This window comes from Hyperoodon ampullatus (genome assembly GCF_949752795.1).
Source record: "Hyperoodon ampullatus genome assembly, chromosome: 6".
Taxonomy (NCBI): domain Eukaryota; kingdom Metazoa; phylum Chordata; class Mammalia; order Artiodactyla; family Ziphiidae; genus Hyperoodon; species Hyperoodon ampullatus.
Genome location: NC_136919.1, coordinates 37,810,145 through 37,826,309, shown reverse-complemented (window position 1 = coordinate 37,826,309; position 16,165 = coordinate 37,810,145). Strand labels below are relative to the sequence as shown.

Sequence of the window (16,165 nt, the reverse complement as noted above, 5' to 3'; positions counted from 1 at the left end):
GCCCCAGTCTGCCCTTTACTCTGTGTGACCTCGGACTAGTCATCCAAGTGCTTAGTTCCTCTCTTTCCCTATCTGTAAAGTCTGGGATTATGAGGAGGCTGGGATTGAATTCGATGACCTCTGAGATCTTAAAGCTTCTTGACCAGTCGGCACACGGAAGCACTGGACAAATAGCCCGTTGAATAAATAGCGAGGGCGGCCACAGGGGACAAGTGGCAGAGGGATCAGGCTGGTTTTACAGACGGGGAAACTGAGGCACGGAATACCTTGCCCCAAGGTTACTCCGGCTATGTTACTATGGAGGCCGGGCCGAAAGCTCAGGTCTCCAGACCTCCAGTTCCGGGCCCTTTTTCCTTTCGCCGAGCTGAGAAGAGTGGCGTGGAGGTCCTCGTCTCGGAGGGGAAAGAACTGTGCTCGTGCCAGGGTTGCGAGAGGGGCGGGAGAGGCCTTACCTTCCCAGATCGGGTCGAGCCACCGGCGCCTCCCTCTCAGAACCTTATTCTGTCACACCCCCAGGACTCTTCAGAAGCCCCCTCCACTTCTGACCCTCTCGACGTGTCCAAGACCGCCACCGAAGCGCCGATTCCCGCCCCTACCCCGCCCCCTGCCTCTCCGGCCAATCGCCGCGCAGGGTTTCGGAGCGCCTGTGCGTCTCGCCGCCTCTGAGGACCAGAGAAGCCTTTCGTCACGCGGCGTGCCTCCCCCTCCAGGTCCTCTCATTTGCCTTTGCTCCACCTTCTCCAGAATCTAGTCTCCTCCTGGCCGAGTCACCGTGCGAGAGTTCGTCCTGCCGGAAAACAGCACGGCGCGGCGGCGTTTTACGACGTCGGCGGTGAAAGGCTCTGGAAACCCTCCGACTTCCTCCCCGAAACGGGGCGAAAGGCTGCGCGATGTTCGGTGCGGGCGACGAAGACGACACGGACTTCCTCTCGCCTAGCGGCGGGTGAGTGACACACGCGTGGGGCAGAGGGCGTGGCTGAGAGAGCCTGGCCGTACGGTTGGAGGGGCCGCTCTCTTATCAGACCTCTTCCCAACTTCCGGGTCCAGACCCTTGCCACATTCCGGTGCTCCACAGGTCTCAGAATCCAGGCACAGCTCGAAGCTGTGCTGCGTCTGTCCACCTGGATTCTGGACCTGGCATCTCCCCTGACGCGCGGTAGGACCCTGGGGTTCGACTTTTGCTTTCTGGGTCACAGTTTCTCCTTCTGTGAAATGGGAGTGATTATTGATGAAAATACCTGTCTCAGAGTTTTTATGAGTCAGCTGGTGCCTATATGAGACTTTCTCTTCTCCGTGGACAAGGCGGTGACACTTCAGAATTGGCGCTGGTGGGTCGGCTTCAGCATCCTTCAAGGCCTAGCTCGGGTGTCACCTTTTTGGTGCTTTCCTTTCTCCCACGGCCCCAGGGAGAATAAATTGCTTTCTCTTACTTATTCCCACAACTAGGTGTGTTTACCTTTATCTTTGTACACAGAACCTACTAGATTTTGAGCCCTGACAGGACGAGAACTGTTTACGTTGTTCTGCGCTCGGCACGGTTCACCGTTCCTGGCACATAGTGAGTGCTCAGGAGGTGCCTGTTGAGTGAATAACGACTGTGAAATTGCACTGTAAAGCTTAAAACCAGTGTAAGAAACTGCAGTTGCTGTCCCCTGTTCCCAGTCACTATATAAACTAGCCTGGGGTACAGGTCTTCAAGAGGCAGGGTTTTCTCTCTTCCACTAATCAGTTTAGCCTTTTCCCTTATGTTGTGTCCATCGACACAACAAACTTGTGAGCTGCCAAGTTCTGATCCTTGCAGACTCTTTCTTTGAACATCTGGTTAACCAATTTAAGAATGTACCGAAGAATGATGAATACACCAATATATACTCCTCATTCTACTAAATACTTAGAGGTTACAAAAATGATTAAGTTTCTCTCTCTGGTCTCTGGTCTCTCTGGTCTCAGGTTGCTTCTAGTCCTGGTGGAGAGTTCAGTACGTGATTGACCTAAAATGACACTGGCTCTCTTTTGGTCTTTAATAGGATCTTTTGACTTCCACTGTGATCAGCTCTACGTTAGCCATCCTAAGTCCTCTTTTCACTCTCACTGCCCTGTTCCACCCCTACCCTCACTTTGGACGTCCTACATCCACTTAGTTCCCCCTTGAGTTCTTTCAGTTGCTCAATTATTTTAGAGTTAAGCAGTGCTTTGGTTCCTTTTTTCCCTGCTCCACCCAAAACATTCACTGTTTTCACACATCCAGTCTGTTGCTGTTGACTATGTAGTCAGCCATTTGAATTAATGTTTTTTCAGACAAACCTGTTTTGTTAATGGCTGTGCCTTTTGAAAGTTTACAAGATATACTTTATTTATTTATTTTTAATAAATTTATTTATTTACTTATTTTTGGCTATGTTGGGTCTTCGTTGCTGTGCGCGGGCTTTCTGTAGTTGCGGCGAGCGGAGGCTACTCTTGTTGCGGAATGCGGCCTTGCTCAGTAGTTGTGGCTCACGGGCTCTAGAGCGCAGGCTCAGTAGTTGTGTCACACAGGCTTAGTTGCTCCGTGGCATGTAAGATCTTCCCGGATCAGGGCTCGAACCCGTGTCCCTTGCGTTGGGAGGTGGATTCTTAACCACTGTGCCATCAGGGAAGCCCACAATATATACTTTAAATTCACATTCTTCACTAGGTGAAAGTCTTTGAGGGAAGTCTGTAAATGAATGTTATGGCTCCCAACTTTATTTTTAATTTAATTTTTATTTTATATTGGAGTATAGTTGATTTACAATGTTGTGTTAGTTTCAGGTGAACAGCAGAGTGTTTCAGTTATACATATATATATCCATTCTTTTTCAGATTCTTTTCCATATAGATTATTAAAGAATATTGAGTAGAGTTTAGGGCTTCCAGCTTTGATGCAACAAGCAGTACACTGCTGACTGAAAATTCCCGGGTAGATGACGACAGTCATGTGCTCTTCTCCAGGTTCCTGGCCTGAGATAAGTTCTTGGTGGCTCAGCTATGCTGATTTCCTGTGCAGGCTCCTCAAGGACCTGAGAAACTAGTTCTAGGCAGGAGACTGTACTCCTAAACACAGACAACAGCTAATTGAATGATAAAAGGTTTAGTAAACAAAGTTATACAGGTAACTTATTTTTGTTCCCCTTAATAACCAGAAAAACTAAATCAAGTTTAAGATTGAGAATACAGAAAGTTTCACCAACATTCCCTGATTCAGCTATTCCTTTGTCAGTTTGCCCTAAGGAAGTAAAACATATGACAGTGAGTACTGCGGCTGCTTTTCAGTTCCTCTTGTACAACTGTAATTTACTGTAAATGTTACTTGATTATTATTTTTTAAGTATCTTGACTTAAATGTGTGACTTACTTTATTCCACTTAAGATAGTCAAGCCTGGGCTTCCCTAGTGGCGCAGTGGTTGAGAATCCGCCTGCCAGTGCTGGGGACATGGGTTCGAGCCCTGGTTGGGGAGGATCCCACGTGCTGCGGAGCAACTAGGCCCGTGCGCCACGGCTACTTAGCCTGTGCTCTAAAGCCCGCGAGCCACAACTACTGAGCCCATGAGCCACAACTGCTGAGCCCACGTGCCACTACTGAGTCCACATGCCACAACTGCTGAGCCCGTGCGCCTAGAGCCTGTGCTCTGCAACGGGAGAAGCCACTGCAATGAGAGGCCCACACACCGCAGCGAAGGGTGGCCCCTGCTCGCCGCAACTAGAGAAAGCCCGCACGCAGCAATGAAGACCCAACACAGCCAAAAATAAATAAATAAAATTAAAAAAAAAAAAGATAGTCAAGCCTAATAGAAGTGAGAGTATTAGTGCCTAGGATGGCTGTCTAGATGATTGATAATCTGTGTTCCAAATTTCCAGGCCTCTTGGTCCATGGTTAACCTAGCAATAGTAAAGTGGTAATCAGGAGGTTTGTGGTTTTTTTTTTTTTTTTTTTTTTTTTTTTTTTTTGGTCTTAGCCCATTCTTTCCGTTGAGACTTTGAAATGAAGAAATATGTGAATGTCTACTAAAGGTATGGTACTTCGCTTCAGCTAATATAGATAGGAATAAGGAACAGTTCCTGCCCCTAAGAAACTTCCAGTTTAGTAGTAGAATAAAACAATCCAATAATGATAATCAAAAAGCATTCTTAAGGGGCCAGTAATGTATATACTTACGTTGTAGATTATATAAAAGTTATATCTAGGTAGGGACTTCCCTGGTGGTCCAGTGGTTAAGACTCCATGCTTCCAATGCAGGGGGCGTGGGTTCGATCCCTGGTTGGGGAACTAAGATCCCACATGCTGCGGCACTGCAAAAAAAAAAAAAAAAAAAAGTTATATGTAGGCAAATCTGATTAGCATAATGATGATAAATCACCAGTGTAGAGGTAGAAAAAAGAAATCTGGAACTGATCATCAGAAAGCATTTTTAAGTTCTGTAAAAGATACAGAAAAGCCTAGATTCTGATGTTGATTCTGCCCCCAGTTAGGAGTGTGACTTTATGGACAACTCACTTACCATCCTTGACTCTCCATTCCCCAGTCTGTTAAATAATGGGGTTGCTCTAGGTGATCTTTGAGACTTTTCCCAATCCTGTAGTTTGTATCTATGCTAATATCAGCTTATAGTTGCAGGTCAGTTTGTGCACTGATCAAGCATGGTTTCTTCCTTCTAGGGGTATCTGAGTTGAATTGACATTTTAAGGTAATAGGATGTGTACACATGTGTATAAAACATATTGTGTACTTACTCTGTGCAAGGTACTGTACTAAGTACTATATATACAGTATGTATTAATTTCTTTCTACTACTCTCTGAGGCAGTTTTTACTAATATTATACTCATTTTGCAAATGGGAAATTAAGGCTGAGGAAAGTTGCTCAAGGTCAAACGGCTAAAAAGTAAAAGAACCTAGATTTGAAATCAGGCAAGCAGATTTCCACCAGACTGCCTGTATGCCTTATTATTATTATAGAAGTTAATGTTTGATACCACAGTTTGGAAAAGAAGTACTTGAACAACCAAAAGAGTCCCCGTTTATTAAAATACGTTGATACGTCATAAATGCATGTATTACTGTTTCGTTGTTTTGTTTTTCATTTTTGGCTGCGTGGGTCTTCATTGCTGCGCGCGGGCTTTCTCTAGCTGTGGTGAGCGGGGGCTACTCTTTGTTGTGGTGCGTGGGCTTCTCGTTGTGGTGGCTTCTCTTGTTGCAGAGCATGGGCTCTAGGCTTGCGGGCTTCAGTAGTTGTGGCATGCAGGCTCTGTAGTTGTGGCTTGTGGGCTCTAGAGCGCAGGCTCAGTAGTTGTGGCACATGGGCTTAGTTGCTCTGCGGCATGTGGGATCCTCCCGGACCAGGGCTCGAACCCGGGTCCACTGCATTGGCAGGTGGATTCTTAACCACTGCACCACCAGGGAAGTCCTGTATTACTGTTTTTAATGAGAAAAGAAAAGGAGTATAAAATTAAGGTTAGATAAGACTTTGATAACTAAATGCACAGGCTAACATTTATTTTTTAAATTTTTAAAATTAAACAAATCTTTTTTATTTTTTGGCTGTGTTGAGTCATTGTTGCTGCACACAGGCTTTCTCTAGTTGCGGCAAGTGGGGACTACTCTTCGTTGCAGTGCATGGGCTTCTCATTGTGGTGCCTTCTCTTGTTGAGGAACACAGGCTTTAGGTGTGTGTGCTTCAGTAGTTGCAGGCTCAGTAGTTGTGGCACTCAGGCCCTAGAGTGTGAGGTCTTCAGTAGTTGCGGCTCATGGGCTCAGTCGTTGCAGGGTGCAGGCTCTACGACATGCAGCCTTCAGTAGTTGTGGCTCGCGGCCTCTAGAGCGCAGGCTCAGTAGTTGTGGCACACGGGCTCAGTTGCTTCGCGGCATGTGGGATCTTCCTGGACCAGGGATCGAACCCGTGTCCCCTGCATTGGCATGCAGACTCCCAACCACTGTGCCACCAGGAAAGTCCAACATTTATTTTTAAAATGTGATTAATGCTGGAATGACTTTTCCTATGAATTATAAACATAGAGACTAAAGTCCAGAGTTAGCAAGCTCATTCTTGCTAACATAGTTAGGGAGATGTGTACATTTGAAAACACTTCAGAAGTGGAAAGTGTAATAATTTACAAAAAACCTATGCCCCTAAGTCTGTGTAGAGTTCATTTTAAAAAATTAATAGGGCCTCCCTGGTGGCACAGTGGTTGAGAGTCCACCTGCCGATGCAGGGGACACGGGTTCGTGCCCCAGTCCGGGAAGATCCCACGTGCCGTGGAGCAGCTGGGCCCGTGAGCCATGGCCGCTGAGCCTGTGCGTCTGGAGCCTGTGCACCGCAATGGGAGAGGCCACAGCAGTGAGAGGCCCGTGTACCGCAAAAAAATAAATAAATAAAAATAATAATAGAAAATAGAACTAATCTGAACGATAATTAGGTTGACCTGGCTTTTGGATTGATTTTGCAATCATCAATTGGCTGGCCTTTAGGGCACCTGTGGAAACTTAGTTTACCTACAACACTTTTGTCTTTCCATTGAAAAAAAAAACAAAACGCACCTGCAAAATTAAAACAGCAAATCCAATACCCATAGTTTACTGAAGCTACCAAGGACATTCTTTCTTATCAATGATTTGTGCATAATCTGTTAATCTTAACTAGGTTCTAAGCTTTGCAAATTTTTCACAAGGTTAAAGGCATTGCTCAACTTCCTAGAATCTTATTCTTTTAGGGAATCTGCTCAGATTGCCCTGGGTAAAAGGAGAACTCTTGGTCTTTTCTAAATTTCATTAGCATTTGTTGATGTCTTAATGTAGGCCAGCACTGCTCTCTACAATTGCAATATCATTTAAACTTCTTGGTCCTTTAAATTAGGCATTGTTGGCCCCATTTACAGGAAACAACACTACCTTGAGAAAACAAGGTAATAGTTTCAAATCATATTAAATTTATTTTGCAAAATGCTAGTATGTATTATACATTAAAATTATCAGGGGAAAAAAGACCAAAAAAAGTTGTTGGGATGTTTCAATATTTAACAGTAACCAATTACCATGTTAGATGATAAAGACTGAATAAGTTTTATTAATCTCTATGGAGTGTAACTCCATATAACAGCTGCTTGTTATATATCTCATGTTATAGTTTGCAATTATATAGTATATACCTAATTCCCTTGTTAGAGTATATAAGCTACTTGAAAATAGAACCGAGTTTTGCTCACCAACGTATACCCAGCACTTAACACAGTGTCTGATGCATATTTCTTGAATGAATGAAGTATAGAGTTCTGTGGGAGCCCCAAGGAAGATCACCTAACCTAGACTTTGAGATTAAGGGTCAGCTTCCAGGGGAAGAATGTTTCAGGCAGAGAGAACAGCATATCCAAAGGCTGGAGATTAGAAAGATCTTGCCTTATGTGAGAAATTAAAAGTTCCACAGTGTGGGCTTCCCTGGTGGCGCAGTGGTTGAGAGTCCGCCTGCTGATGCAGGGGACACGGGTTCGTGCCCCGGTCCGGGAATATCCCACATGCCGCGGAGCGGCTGGGCCTGTGAGCCATGGCCGCTGAGCCTGCGCGTCCGAAGCCTGTGCTCCGCAACAGGAGAGGCCACAACAGTGAGAGGCCCGCGTACCGCAAAAAAAAAAAAAAAAAAAAAAAAGTTCCACAGTGTGACTGTAGCACGCAGTTGGAGATGAGAAATGGTCAGATAGGAAGCTGGGGAGGTAAGGAGAGGTGTGGTCTTGAAAGGGCTTGTAAAACTGTCTTATGGAGTTTGGACTTTTATCTTGGTAATATTGAGGTGTCATTGAGAGTTTTAAGGAGGAAAGAGACTTGGTCAAATTTGGTTTTGAGAAAGGTCACTGTGGGTGTAGTGGGAAGGATGGATAAGAAGCAGACACGACCAGGGTAGGGAGATGAGACAGGAGGTGGCTGCAGGAATTCAAGCTCTGTAGATGTGATGGTGGTCTGAAGTAGGGAAGTGTCAGTGAGGCTGGGGAGAAGTGAACGAGTTCAAGAAATAGCAAGTAAGATCAGATGGACTTGAGGATTGATCGTGAACACCAGGGGAAAGAAAAGTCAAGGTCGATGCCCAGATTTCAGTTTTGGTTGTGGATGTTTGCAGAAAAGGGTTAACATAGTAGACCTAAGACCGTTATCCTTAGAAAGTCTTGCTTACGGGGTTGGCTGGCAGCTGGAAACTCGATTGGTAAACAGTTCCCCACACTAAAGCTTTCCACAAATGATAAGAGCAGCTCACTGTGCCTAAACTGTTTGTACAGACGATATGGTTTATTACTGAACCTTGTCTTCCTTCTGGGAGTCTAGAATTTTGGTACATGGTAGAAGGTTTCTGTGTGACTAGCCCACAATAAAAAACCTTGGGCACTGAGTGTCTAATGAGCTTTCCTGGCAGACCACTCTCACACACGTTGTTACAACTTATTGCTGGAGGAATGTAACATGTCCTGTGTTACTCCACTGGAAGAGGACTCTTAGAATTTTGTTCCTGGTTTCCTCTGGACTTTGCTCCAGTGTGCCTTTTCCCTTTGCTGATTTTGGTGTGTATCACTTCCTTGTAATAGACCTTAGCCCTGAGTATATATATATTATATGTATATATATATATATATATATATATGTATATTATATATTATGCTATAATTGTATGGTAAGTCCATTGAGTCCTTCTAGCAAATCACTGAGCCTGGGGGCAGTCTTGAGGATCCTGACACAAAATGTCATTCATCAAGAGAGGGAGCACAAGAGTAAGAACAGGTTTTGCTGGGCAGTGGGCATTGGAAGATATGAGTCCTGGTTTGGACATGTTGCATTTGTGTTCCCTGTGGGATATCTGTGTTGTCTGCACTCAGGAACAAATTCTGGGCTAGGAATACAGATTTGAGCACCATCAGAATTTGAATAGCACTGATATCAAGGTAAATAAATTAGATTGCCAAGGGAGAGAGAGTATGAAATCTTGGGGACATGGATATTTAAAGGTTGGGCAATAGTAGAAGAGTCCAAGGAGTTAAATGAGGAGCCAGAGAGATGGAAAGACAGTAAGAGAGGGATCCCATTAGCATTTATTGATGTCTTATTTGGGCTGGTCCCTCCTCACACCCCTGCAGGTATCCCCACAGAAGTCAAAAGAAGAGTTTGTTTAAAGAAGAACAAGTTAGTTGACAGTGTAAAAAGGCAGCACGAAAGCCAAATAAGATAAGGACTGATAAACTGTTTATTAACAAAGAGGTTGTTGGTGATTTTAGTAACAGCAGTTTCAGTGGAATAGTTGGAGCATAAGATTCATCACAAGGGATGATGAAAGAATGGTTCTGCTGGGAAAGATAAAAGATGAAATCATATATGGGACTATGTGTGATGCAGTAAGTTTGTAATATGTTTTTTTTTAAAGGTGGTGATTTTCTTTCTTTCTTTTTTATTTTTTGAAAGCGTGGAGTCCTAACCACTGGACCACCAGGGAATTCCCTGTAATACAGTTTTACTTCAATGTAATAAACTAGTGAAAAATAGGAAACTATGACTTGGTAAAGGCAAGAATGTACAGTTTGAGGAGACCATAGAGAGCACCTGGACTAATCACCTTACTTTACAGATGCAGAAACTGAGGTCCAGAAAGAAGAGATGCCTTGACCAAAGTCCTGTGGACGGGCAAGGTCATTTGATGCTGTTCATATCAGAGATACAATCTTGATTTCGAAGAGACTTAGTTGCCACTTTTGATACTGAGTGGTGGGATATATAGTCAAGGAGGTATTTGTTCGAGGTAGGAGCATGAGCAGCTTTTATAATGATTCCAGGTTTGAGATATGTCAAATGAAATGTCATTTTCATTTTCTACTAACAGTACCAGATTGGCCTCTCTTTTCGGACTGGATCAGACAGCTGCTGGCCATGGAAATGAATTCTTCCACTACACAGCCCCAAAGCAGCCTAAGAAAGGCCAGGGAACAGCACCAACAGGTAAGTTACGAGATTAGGATTGGCCCCTGACAGGTCGGTTGGAATGATAAACAACCTTCTAAAAGTGACATGCCAGGTCATCCCTCCTTGATCAGTCTGGCCAAGCTCACCACCAGTGAGGTGCATGCTGCTCTGAGCTCTGAGATCCCGAATTCCGGCGGCTAGGTAGTATGCTGTTTTTTGGAAACTGATGGAGGAAGGTCACAGGCATGCTCTTCTGCCCCGTGTGGACACCACTCTCCAAAACTTTGCCCGGGGTGCTCTGCGTAGGCGCCGTCCAGTATTTTGGCAAGAAGGAAGAGCTGCTTTTCCCATCTTTCACCTGGGTGGGTTAGATGTATGCTGACAGTGAATTTTTCCCAACTAGAGAATGATGCTCAATGCTGTATCCCCTGAACATTTCATCAGGATGAACACAAGACATATTGAATGAAAATTTGTTGAACGAAAGGAAAAAAGGGGGGACTAATATTTCTAGAAAACCTGCTATGTGTTTGGTCTCAGGTGCTTCACCTAGATTGTCTTATTTAATTCTCACAACAATTCTGTGAAATAGGTGAGACTACCACCATTTTAGAGGCTCAGAGAGGTTTAGGCACATGGTTAAGGTCATACAGCAGTAAGTGACAGAGTTGAAATTTGAACCCTGATCTGACTCACTCCAAAGCTTGTCTACCATCCTCTACACTTTGCTGTCTTTGTGTAAGAATCTGAAGAGGAGTGAGGGACTGATAGAAATAGCCCAGAGCAGAACCGGGGGTAAGGGACATTAAATTAAATATTTGTTGAATGAAGAAGAAAGTATTGAATGTCTTTTATGTGCTAGGCACAATGCCAACACTGAGGATGTTGTTACGATATTTAGAGTTGAACAGTTGCAAGAGATACTGTTATGGCCCATAGCCTAAAATATTTACTGTTTGGCCCTTTACATACAATGTTTGCTGACCCCTGCTCTAAGTCTTACCTGTCACTTTTGGCAGCTTTGCTGTAGATTGCTGGCCCTGTTCTCCAAGCCATAACCTGGCCAGATTTCTAGTAGGCTGTGCTTTTACATTTCCTGTGGCACATCTCTTCTCAGCAGTGTACTTCTAACTCAGTTTAAAGTGGTTGAGTTAATGAACGTGGATAAAAACAAACAATCTCAGTCCCCACCCAATGAAATAACTTGCTTTTTAAAATTAGAAAACAACAACTATGAGTTAATTATACTTTTAAAGAGGAATTATAGAGGCATTTCAACTTAAAAATTACCTATACTACTGTCTTATTTAGGCATTTACAAATAAAATAAAAACTTGCAATACAGGAGACGCTCTCTGTTCAAGGAGTATTTATATAACAAGTCTTTTTGGGAAAGGAGGTGGCTGCAGCATAGTTCTTGAATCTCTTAAGATCTCTAGAAAAACAGAGCAACTGGACAAACCTTGGATAATATTTACAATAAAACCAATTGAAAAGATATCCTTATGGACCTCCCCCAATACAAGCAGGTATGGACACAAGGCTTGCATGGTGTCAACATTTGCATGGGAGAAAACAAGGAAGCAATGGGAGAATATTTGAATCTGAGAATGGGTGAACCCAAAGTAGCCAACAGGTGTTCATGGGAAATGTGGCAGGCCAAGCTGGAACTGCAAAGCATTTTGCCCATTTTAGTTATGGGTAAGTACAAGGGGGTGATGATGGTGACTAGAACAGGAGCAGTCTTGCTCCTATGAGGTGTTGAAACTCATCCACTATGGTGACCTTCCAGGAGAGGTCCCCACCCTGAGTAGGACCTGCTGAGAGTGGAATTAAAATGAAGGAGGATAGGGATATTAAAAGTGAAGAAGAAAAGATCCAGATAAAAGTACCTCTAGAATAGAATCAGGAAGTCTCAGGAGGAAGCCCCCTCTTCCCGCTTTTTTGAACTCTGTATGGCAACAGAACAGTGAGTTCAATGAAGTTAGGAAAGCCACCCTGAGCCATGCCTCTGTCTAAAAGTTCAGAAAAGCAAATTTCACATAAAAATGAACAATAGAAAAGTATCAGAGTCAAACTCCATGCAAAGTTATTATAAGAGCAAGGAACAGAATAGCATCCCTACAGTGAGAGCTCTACTCTGAGAATGTTTCTTACTGAATAGATCAAAACTACAACCACCTATTACCATTAAGAAAATAACATAAGACATGAAATGAGAACATAAGTGAGAATTTTAAAATCTCAGAAGTAAGTGACAGGACTTAGGCAAGAATTAGAGATGTCAGAAAAATTATTTTAGAAATGAAGACTAAACTAGAAGGAACACAAGAATGAATAAACACAACAGATTATGCCTTAAGAGAAATAGAAGGTTAACAGGAGGACATTTTTAAAATAAGAATTAAAAAATTTAAGAGATAAAAAGTTTTGAAAGGAAAGTGACCAATATTGAAGATAGCAAAGAACTTCCAACATGTGGAATATACATATGTATATTCCCTGAAGAATTTAAAAAAAAAATAGGAGGGGGAAAACAGGCACCTAAAACTATAATTCAAGAAAATTTTCCTTGGGAATAAAAAAAGATTTGAAAATACATATTAAAAGCAGTCCTCATGAGCAGGGAATTCAAGAATCTGTACAGTATTGATTTCCGAGAGGAAATGCTTAACCAATGAGAAGATCACATGATTGTGGCATCTGACTCACTTACCCCTCTAGCAAATCCATGAACAAGGGCGTTAAGGAGGGAGATGAGAGTGTACTGGGAAAAGTTGAACTGACCTGAAGGAGGATGCTAGGCTGACCTTGGGGAGACAGTAATTTTTCTGTGTTTCAGACTTGGCCTGATAACTGAGGCCTTAGTTCCTCCTTTTTTTGGTATTCACTGCTTCTCAGGAGAAAAGTTTTATTGTAGCATTACATACAACTGGAAAGTACTGATTGAATTTAAAACTATGTTGTAGGTTTTTACAAAAGAATAAGGAAAACAAGAACAACCCAGACTAGGAAAATAAGCCAACAACATAAAATGGGCAATTCATCAAAATAAAACAAAGTAAATGGCCAATACAAGTCTAGAGAAAATGTTAAATTTCTCCTTCCCTGTAATCAATAAATGCAAATGAAAACAACAGTGAGGTGGCATTCCCCTTTCCCTGATGCCACTGGTATCCCATTGGTAAAGATTTAGAAAGAATATCTCCTCTTGCTGGCAGGGATGCAAAGCTGGCCTACTCATACTGCTGGTGGGAGTGTAAACTGGTAATGGCATTTCTCAAGGGCATTTGGGCAGGTTGTAACAAAACCTTAAAAATTTTCACACTCTTGGATGTGATAATTCCATTTTTGGGAATTAATTCTAAGAAAGTAATTAGAGGTACATACAAAAATGTGCGTTTTAAGGATGCTCATCACAGTGTTATTTATCATAGAGAAAAATTGGAAACAGCCCAAAGAAATGTCAAACAATAGGAAATTGGATGAATTCTAGTAGAGTCAACATGGTATTTAACCATCAAAAAGTGTTTTTAGGACTATTTTGTGTTTTGGAGACTGTTTTGAAAAGTATAAGGAAATGCTTACACTAAGTGAAAAAAGGAGATTGTCAAATCATTAATTTTCTTTAAAAAAAGATAATAAAGCTGGGAAGTTTATGTGTATAGAAAAAGGACTATGACTAAATACATCATATTATTAATGTTCATTTTTGGGTGGTGAGATTATAGGTCATTTTTTTATGTGTTTCTGTATTTGCTAAGTTTTCTACAGTTGTACTCTATAACCAGAAAAAGTTATTTCAGTACTGTTAACAAAATTCAACTGAGTAAATTTTAAAGATCTTATTGGCTGTATTCAGCAATTCACGAATTGAGCAGCATCCAATCTAGTAGATAGGGGCTCTGACAAAATGAAAGTCTTTTATAGGCAGAAGGGAGCAGGAACCAGGCAGAAGGGGGAGTCTAGCGTAACACTAGGCAAAAAAGTGGGTTGCTTATTACAAGGTTACTTTCCTTTAGGGGATAGCAGAGGTCTATCAAACAGATTACCTAACTAGTGCTGATCAGATCATTCTGGTTTAAGATTCCATTTCTGGGGGAGCCAAAACTGTAATTATGTTGAATCTCTGTTTGGTGGGGTGGGTCTTAGGCTAAGTGACTCCATTTGGGGCCTGTTGTCTTGTTTTTAATAACAACAAAAAGAATCAAACAAGGATACTTTTGAAAATAAGTTCTTGATTGCTATGGCCATGCCTGTGTTCTCAACAGATTCATGTGGTGAGTGTGAATATGTGATTTACCCTAAATACACTATTTTTAAATGTTAGTGTTACTTTATGCCACTGAGAAAGTAAAGTAATGGATGTAATCTGAATATCATAAGTTTTCTACCCCAGAAGTAAGGGAAGGGGAAACAACTTCATTTTTATTTATTATAGCTGTCAAAATATTAGAAGGAGGGGCTTCCCTGGTGGCGCAGTGGTTGGGAGTCCGCCTGCCGATGCAGGGGACACGGGTTCGTGCCCCGGTCTGGGAGGATCCCACATGCCGCGGAGCGGCTGGGCCCGTGAGCCATGGCCGCTGAGCCTGCGCGTCCGGAGCCTGTGCTCCGCAGGGGGAGAGGCCACAACAGTGAGAGGCCCACCTACAGCAAAAAAAAAAAAAAAAAAAAAATATTAGAAGGAGAAAAGGAATATGGAATGTGACCTTGTTTTCTAGACAGTGCTTCTCGTCCAGCCCAAAGACTTGTTTGGAGTGGAGCCAGAATCCTGCGTTCTAGTCCTAGGCTTGCTACTGTCATCGTGTAAGGCACTTGGGGGGCTTAGAGCCTCAGTTTCCTCATCCCCAGACACGGCCGTAGGGCCATTTTGTGGATCAAATGAGGACAGTGGTCATGAAAGCATCGTAACACAACCACAAGGTTAAAGAAGAACTTTGAAGCTGCTTTAAGGGTTAAAAATCAGTTTCAAGCAAGAAATGAATGACAGCTTTGTTTTCTGCTTCATCTCTTCGTCTTCAGGAAACCAGGTGACACCAAAAACAGCACCCACCACAACAGGCACTTCCATGGTATTGGTTGCAACAGCAGTCCATGCATATCGCTAGTAAGTAGCTGAGAAGGAACTCTTTATAAAGTTGGTGGGGGTGTGGGTTAAGCTCCTGCTTTTTGCAGTAAGCCTTTCTGTTCATTGCAAAGTCGCTACTCAGTCCTGCCGTAGACAAAGTATCAGTCATGCTTTTTAATGTTTCATTTGGAGAATTTTGCACACAAAACTTTGAAGAGCCATTATCTTGTGTACTCTCTCCAGAAACTGCTTATACCCTCAACAACTGCCTTTTTAAGTGCTCAAAGAAAGCCACTCCACTGAGATATCATGAATAGTAGATGTTTAAAGAGTAAAGAAGTTGTATATGAGTTTTAACTTATAAACTGCTCACCTCTGTCCCTTTCTAGAGGCTGAATGACTAGATTCCCCACTTTATATGGCAGAAAAGAAAGCTGGTTCTACTTAGTTGAAGGAAGTATTAATACCTGTTTTCCTTGCTTCTGTAGCACAAATGGTCAGTATGTAAAGCAGGGCAAATTTGGTGCTGCAGTCCTGGGAAATCACACAGCCAGAGAGGTAAGGTTGTCTCCTTGTCTCATGTATATTCACATGTCCCAAATCATATCAGTGAGCTGGTTTTTATCGGGACTTCTCTGATGTCTTACATATCAGAGGATTAGATTGATTGTACTGAATGTGAATTTTTAATGTTAGGTATATAATAACATTTATAGTCACATTTTGCTTACTGTTGTGCATTAAAACAAATTCAACCGCTCAAAGTCAGTAAGTTTGACCTTTGTGAAATGGATCTAGCTTAAGAATTTGGAGAGTTTCAGAGTAAACCATTTACCGAGGACATCCTTTTTTTAGGCAGTGAACAACATTGAGTGTACCACTTAGAGCATGACCACCATTTATCCTTTGAAAGTTTGATGAGTTGGGTAGTCGATCACACAGCAAAATATTGGTTTGAGTCAAAAAGATGTGGATAGAAGTGCGGAGACTGATTTCCTTGTGTGGGTTGTATCTAGCTTCAAATTCTGCTCCAGAAGGTTTTGAACATTGTTGAAATACGCATAAGAAATAATAGAGGGCTTCCCTGGTGGCTCAGTGGTTAAGAATCCGCCTGCCAATGCAGGGGACATGCGTTCGAGCCCTGGTCCGGGAAG

At 42.6% G+C, this 16,165-nt stretch overlaps 1 protein-coding gene across 1 annotated transcript in view; it reads left to right on the top strand.

Moving 5' to 3' along the window:
• Positions 1 to 870: 870 nt before the first annotated feature.
• Positions 871 to 16,165, top strand: part of FKBP15 (FKBP prolyl isomerase family member 15) — a 57,811-nt gene continuing 42,516 nt past the window's right edge. The window contains exons 1-4 of the mRNA XM_079706883.1: positions 871 to 943; positions 9,864 to 9,979; positions 14,966 to 15,050; positions 15,500 to 15,569. Of these exons, the coding sequence (XP_079563009.1) occupies positions 891 to 943; positions 9,864 to 9,979; positions 14,966 to 15,050; positions 15,500 to 15,569 (324 nt within the window). The 5' untranslated portion in view covers positions 871 to 890. The remainder of the gene's footprint in view (positions 944 to 9,863; positions 9,980 to 14,965; positions 15,051 to 15,499; positions 15,570 to 16,165) is intronic.